The sequence below is a fragment of the Mycetomoellerius zeteki genome, unplaced genomic scaffold (assembly GCF_001594055.1).
Source record: "Mycetomoellerius zeteki isolate Tzet28-1 unplaced genomic scaffold, Tzet1.0 scaffold655, whole genome shotgun sequence".
Taxonomy (NCBI): Eukaryota; Metazoa; Arthropoda; class Insecta; order Hymenoptera; family Formicidae; genus Mycetomoellerius; species Mycetomoellerius zeteki.
The window spans coordinates 206005-213015 of record NW_017257670.1 but is presented as its reverse complement, the minus strand read 5'-3'; the positions used below and the strand labels follow the sequence as shown (position 1 = coordinate 213015).

The following is a 7011-nucleotide window of genomic DNA, read 5'->3' as shown; positions in this document are numbered from 1 at the left end:
CATTAAAAAGTTTATAAATAAAATAATTAAAATAATAAATTAAATATATTTTTTTCTTTTTTCGTGATTTCCTGCGAAACAAAGCAAAAAGGAGCATATGTCTATAGGACTTTTTTTCTTAGTTTTTTACTCCTCTACACGCTCCCAAAGTTTTGCCATTTAATTTGGAAACACCCTGTATATATAAAATATTTTTTCCTGGGTAGTCAACAAATTCGATGGTTCTTCATTGAAAGTTTGATACAAAATCATGATTTGTTCCAACTTTCATCGACGTTGAAGCAGCGACCATCTCTCGCATTGTAATATCCCATATTTATGAGTAAGAGGACATTTGATACATTTCGTATACAGTTATAACAAAAGGTCGCGCGATAAGACTTAATCCAATTTAGAAAGTTAAACATATAAATCTGTTTCAACCTCGTGCTCATGTCGGGCGCATTCAAATCTATGAAAATCGTTTCTTAGATACTAATCTACGAAAGTCAACTTTCAAAGCTTATTATACATACATATGTGCAAAGGAGGAACGTAATTTTGCAACTCTTGCTTATGAGTCAATTCGTGTCCAGGAGATAAGAAGTATAGAAAGCAAGAGAGTTATATAATATTCGATTTATTTACAAAATTACAATAAATTATATGTCGGAAGAGGATCGATGCGATCTTCGAGTCATGGTAATTGGGGGATCATACTAAATAATCGAAACTATTCTACACAGTACACTTAACGAATATTAACTCTCACTCAGCCAAAAAATGTAGACGAAATATTTTCTGACAAAAAATTATAATATTAGTTTCGCGAAATATATCGCGATATTACATATATATATTTTAATATTATTTATGTATATTAATATTTAGATTATATTACATAAAATAAAAAAAATGAATTCCAAATGTATAAAAAAAATTTGTCGCGTTTCTTTTTAACGTGTCTAGTAAAAATTTCGGTAGTGAGAGAGTTAATAATACGTTTCTTAATAATATAGAGGTCAAACGTTCCTTCCGAGAGAGAATATACGAACAATATATAAATAATCGAAGGTCGCGGGGTGTAGCAAGGTATTATGTGTATTGTTATCGATTTGTCCAGGAAATACAATTGAGCAGCCACAGTTGCAAGAATTCTAATATATCCTAATCAGACTCGTGACTCTTAGGCGATACATTTTTTAATAGCTCAATTCCAAATGCAACGATATAATTTCCTGATTACGTTTATCGCCATTTAAAAGCTATCTGTGAAATTAATTTGAGTATACACTGCTTAACGTACAACAATTGAGCGCCACTATTCGCACGAGATTCGCAAGCCTCCAAGTTTTCCTGTAAATCAGAACGAAGCGATCGTACCGTATCTTATTACGTCGTTGACAATTGCTTTACTACATCAACTGCTGAAATAATATGTTTTACGAACAGCATACAGATAGGCTTTCGCACGCGAACGAGATAATTTCCACAGATATTACACCTAAATATATTAAATTATGTGAGAGCTTGAAACTATGCCCTGCAATAAATACAACATGGATAAATTGCATGCAGTTAAATTCGTATCCAAGAATACATCCCTTAACATTTAAGCGAGTAGGTGGGGTGTCCACAAACTTAGTTTTCTTGTTTCAGAAAAAGAAAATAAAAAGTATTGTGAAAATAAAGATAAGAAATTTTGAAGTTCATTATTTTACATTTTTTTATAGACTATCTCATAAGAATATAATTAATGTAAATTTAATTATAACATATAATAAAGTAAAAAATATAACTGTAAAAATAAAATTTTTTGGGATGTTCTGAACACCTCACCTATCAACTTGCACATCTTTATATCACTTACTTAAAGATTAATAAATATAATTATCGTCAAATTTATTTTTAAGTTGTCTAATAAACAAAAATATACTGAATGTATCTTTAAAATGTAAAAATGTATATCCTATAAAAATACAGAAGAGGTAATTGTTTCACGCAGAAAAACTATTATCACACAATCTATATATTGATCTAGGAAACTATACTGTGTTAAAAAAGAAATGCTTTTATACAGTCTATCGTGAATATTTGTGACAAGAAACAACGCAGATGTAGTAAACCGAGTGTACAATAAAAAATTCAAATCATCTGTAAATATATAATAACAAATAAAGATACTTAACAATTCATTTTTTCCTCTTATCGCTATCTCTGTCAGTCGTCTTTTCAATTATCAGTTTATTTCGTTTCCTCGTTATAGTCGTCGATCGAGTACTCGGTGTGATCTGTTTCAATCCTTGCTGTTGCAGAATTTTACATGGACTAGCTGCACGCGGTGGTGATGTACCCTTGAGAAGAGCTTCGACATCCGCTAATCGTTTCTTGAGCGCTCTATTTTCCTTTTTGAATCTTACAAGCTCAGAATCCTTATCCAATCGTTCGTAACCGGAGCTGCTTGTCTCCTCTGCAAAGTGCCTGAACACGTGATGCAGCTTATCTTCGTACTGCCTCTGCATTAAAATCATTCGTTTCTCGGCTTCCATTAGCCGCCAATCCTGATTCGTGATGTGAGCCTCGAGCTCGGTTATCTGAACTTCCAGATTCTTCGAGCTCTCCTTCAAGTCGATTACCTTGCGGAAGTATTTCATAAATAACGTTATTATTTCACCGTGCGAGAGTTTCTTTAAACGTTCCGTCAACATTCTCTCGCCCTTCTCGCGTTGGGATTGATTCTCATCAAAGTCCTTCCGTCCGCAAATCATCTCATTCTTGTGTTCGATCATCGCATCGATGGCTTCGATGGTCTCACCGCATTCTAGTAGTTTACGTTCTTCGACCATCGTCAGGGTTCTATCCTTTTGGAACTTCTCATCTAAGTCGCATTTCTCGTCCACTAAACAGTCTCGAGTGCGCCTCAAATTTCTAATCTCGTGTCGTAACGCTTCTTTCTCATCCATGTCCGCGGTTCTCTCCAAATCCATAGATTTCTCTTTCAGAACGTGATCCAGATGAGATATCCTTGCACTGACATCCATCAAGTTCTTCATTTTATCTGAACAATCAGTTTTTGATTTCATATTGTGTTTCTCATCCTCGCTCTCCGATTGCATTTCTTTCAATTTGGACGCAGTTAAATTATATTTCTCCTCAAGTTCACGAATCTTTTGCTGATCCTTAGCCAACTCGTCCTCCAACTGCTTCTTACGTTCCTCTTCTCTTTTCAATTGCCGCTTTAATTTATCCATTTGCTTCTTCGACGTATTTAACGAGGCTTCCAACTCCAAGACTTTCTTCGCGGAATCACCTGCTATTTGCTTTATCATATCTATATCCATCATTCTTTTCTCATAATGTATCGCTATATTTTTCATTAATTCAATTTCTTTCTTGTGTGTCTTTTCATCAAGATCCTTGTACATATGTGCATTTGCCGCTTGTGCCAATTGTGTTCTCGTGTTGTAATACTCCTCTTCCAGTTTACTACGTTTACGTTGGAATTTTTGCTTCGCGCTGGTGCGCGTATCGGAATTCTTTATCATGTCTGCTATGAAACGTTGCTTAATCTTAATTGTCGTTTGCAATTCTTCGATACGTTTATGCGCTCCATCCAAATTTGATTGAATTTTCTTCACTTGCGTTTGTTTCGCCTCGTTATTTAGCGTTAGAGCTTTCAACTCTTTGATAGGCTCGGGCATTTCCGTGTTCTTGAGAGCTTCAAGTAATAAATCGGGTGAATTATCGTTTTGTATTGCAACAAAATTGTCGTTAATGATATTATCATTAATATTTATTTCTGATTCGCGATTATTCAATATGTAAGGATTGATATATTCTGAGATATGATTTTCAAGGATTTGATTTTGGCAAGGTTTCAGGCTATCGTTAAAAGCTAATACTTCGTTACACATATCAGAACCAGGCAGCATCGAGTTTCTCCTGGAATTTGGATTTCTTATCGGTATGGGACGAGATACCGGTACATAATTATTATTTACGGATCTCGTCACTGGAGATATAATCTCAATATTTGCTTCTCTGAAATCATCCTTTGTAGAATCGACAATTCTATCCGTCTCCAACTTAAATTTATTCATGCATTCGTCCAGCTTCTCCAAAAAATCTGGATTTTCCGAACTCACGTCACTTTGATCGTCGTCTTCCTCCTCGTCATCCTCTTCCTCTTCCTCATCATCATCAACATCAGATATTTCACTCTCCGAACTGGAGGTACAATTGGAATTGAGCTTAAGTTTCGTTTGATTCGCAGATTCGTCCGTTTTTTCATCAGTTTCGGTTACTTCCTCAATGCGTTCCAAAGATCTTCTGGCATTCTCCGCATATCCCTGTAAACTGGTAGTCTCATCGCTGGCTATACATTCCTCGTACTCCTGTTTCATACATAGCCACTGCTCAATTTGATCCTGATCAGTGTGCGGCAGAACATTACTTGTCATGAGCTTCGTAAACAGACCTTCTGCATTGGAAACTAACTTGGACCATTGAGAAGCAGCAAACTCCAATCTGAATAGATCTGCGCTAGAACTACGTTCGCCGGAAGTAGCAGGCGTCATTGTGTCGTGCACCTCCTCGCCAGCCTGCTCAGTTTCCTCTTCAGTCAGTTGATGACGCTCGTGATCATGATGATTGTGATAGGATGGCATCATATCAATATATGGCATGCAACATTGATGATCTGCTATCGGCTGATGTTGAATCCACGGGCTATAATGCATCATTTTACTCATATGATCTCATCTAACGAGGCACACATCCATTCGAATACAAGCTAATCTGCACCTGTAAAATGTCATTTTTTATCATCTATCTCATTGATTAAGAAAAACTATTGCAATATATGAAAATTATCCCTTTGTCTCCAATTATATTTTTACTCCTTCCATCTGCAATCTGAATCTTTTCTGTTTAAAAAAATTTGAAAAAATTCAGGGTTACTTTTCAACATCTCTATTATATTACTAAATACTTTTTTAATTCAAATTAAAACCAAGGCTGTACATCTATATGTATATTAATATAAACTATGTTTTATGTGTCATTTATGTAAACAATGTATGGATCATTGAAGTCCATGTTCTTCGTCGTTAAACTAAAATATCTATTTGGCTTATATATTTTTATTTATTAATACTAAAGTCAGATATATTAACAATCATAAAACTTAATTACTTTTTTCTGTATTATCTAATATATAATAATTTACATATTTTTCATTGTTTATATTGCCTACATAAAACATTATTCTAAATTTAACATAAACAGTATGTAAATATTCTAAATTATAATATATAAAAGGGGCTCAGAACAAAAGCAAGACGTTGTTAGCTATCTTTTACTAATAATAATAAAATTATATTTAAATGAAAATACGCATACGTGTCGACCTTAGATTGGGTCATTTTCAATGTTACATATAAAAAAATAAAAAACTGACACATACCACATATTCTCATATAATTTTAAGCAAAAATTGATTTTATATCTTGGAGTTCTGGTCTGAATATCGCTTACTTCTTAAAATTGTTCCACACAATTATTATTATCATCGTTTTAAGAGATAGCTTAACACACGTTTACTGAATTTACGTCATGGATAATTTAACTTTTTATACTGTGTTATACTTTCAAGTGATCAAATTTATTGGAATTGCATGGACTATAATCAATCAGGACCTATTACGTAGGAGTTAATTTTAAAGTTGAATTGTAAGTGCTTAAAATTATATGAGAATATGTGGTATGTCATGTTTTTATTTTTTTATATGTAACACTGAAAATGACCCAATCTAAGGTCGAAACGTATTTGTATTTTTATTTAAATATAATTTTATTATTATTACTAAAAGATAGCTAATGTCTTGCTTTTGCTCTGAGCCCCTTTTGTATATTATAATTTAATTTATCGAGCATTGAATGACGAATTTATTAATTAAATGTTCTACGTAAACGTAATCTTGAAATATATAACAGAATTCTGATTAAATCTTTAAAATGAGATTTGAGGAAAAATGAGAAACAAATATGACAATGAAATTTCGCTTATGCCAAAAAAGATTCAGATTGTAGATAGAGACAGTTAATCTCGCATTTAAGCGAAATATTAAATTATATAATCATAAAAAAAGATTAAAACGAAATCAGTAAATAATACTTACAAGTGAAATTCCTAACCTATCAGGACTTTCCATATCTGAGAACTATACCTCGGAATTCCTTATCTCGCAGAAGAGCCGTGACGCATATTTTATGTTCTACGTTTCACATTATCATGAATTAAACGTCACATTTTTAACAACCGTGAGGCCACATTGTTATGTATTTGCAAGCTTTCTTTCAGCTGATATTTGACAAGAATGTGTCAGTTAACGTGGAGCGAATTTGCGCAGCGGCGCCAAGAACAGATTAAGTCGTATAAACGTTAGATTTGTTCTCTGCAGTCGCATTAGCGCATTACTCCGCAGTTAAATCTTCACTTGAAACGACGGAGATTTACGACATAGCGCCTCTGTGCGTAGTACAAAATGTGTACGTACATTAAACTACGTAGCTATGTCATAATATTTCCAACGGATAACACGCAGTGTCCATGGAAATTTTTCTCTGAATTTTTCAGAATTTTTATGTAAATCTCAAAATTTGATAAATGTTTAGTACAACGCTATCTCCTTTGATTTTCTTGTAACTTCGTAAATTTGTGTATTTTTCATTGAATTAAGGCCATCACACGTACAAAAATTTTAGTGGGAATCGTAAGGTCGCAAACAAATCGACCAATCATAATCAAAATTGAGATCTCGAGTTTTTAAACACTCGACTGTGATTGGCCGATTTGCTTACGGCCTTATGATTACGACTACAATTTTTTAAAGTCTAATGCGTGGTCTACAATGGGCAGTAGCAGTAGTGGATTAAGGAGTAGACGCAGAAATCAACCAATCATAATCGAATGTGAGAAAGATAATCAACTACGATTAGTCGATTTCTGCACCTACTCCTTAATTCACTACT

The 7011-nt window shown here is 33.6% G+C and overlaps 1 protein-coding gene across 2 annotated transcripts; it reads right to left on the bottom strand.

The window, feature by feature from the left end:
• Nucleotides 1–2066: 2066 nt before the first annotated feature.
• cos (kinesin-like protein costa) lies at nucleotides 2067–6431 on the bottom strand. 2 transcript variants are annotated; one of them, XM_018457666.1, is made up of 2 exons: nucleotides 6159–6431; nucleotides 2067–4782 (listed from the first exon to the last, which is right to left on the bottom strand). In XM_018457666.1, exon 2 carries the CDS (start codon nucleotides 4728–4730, stop codon nucleotides 2172–2174), a length of 2559 nt encoding a protein of 852 aa, XP_018313168.1. In that variant the 5' UTR covers nucleotides 4731–4782; nucleotides 6159–6431; the 3' UTR covers nucleotides 2067–2171. The 2 variants fall into 2 exon arrangements, with proteins under 2 accessions (XP_018313168.1, XP_018313169.1); XM_018457667.1 differs by having other exon boundaries at nucleotides 2067–4776.
• Nucleotides 6432–7011: the final 580 nt, after the last annotated feature.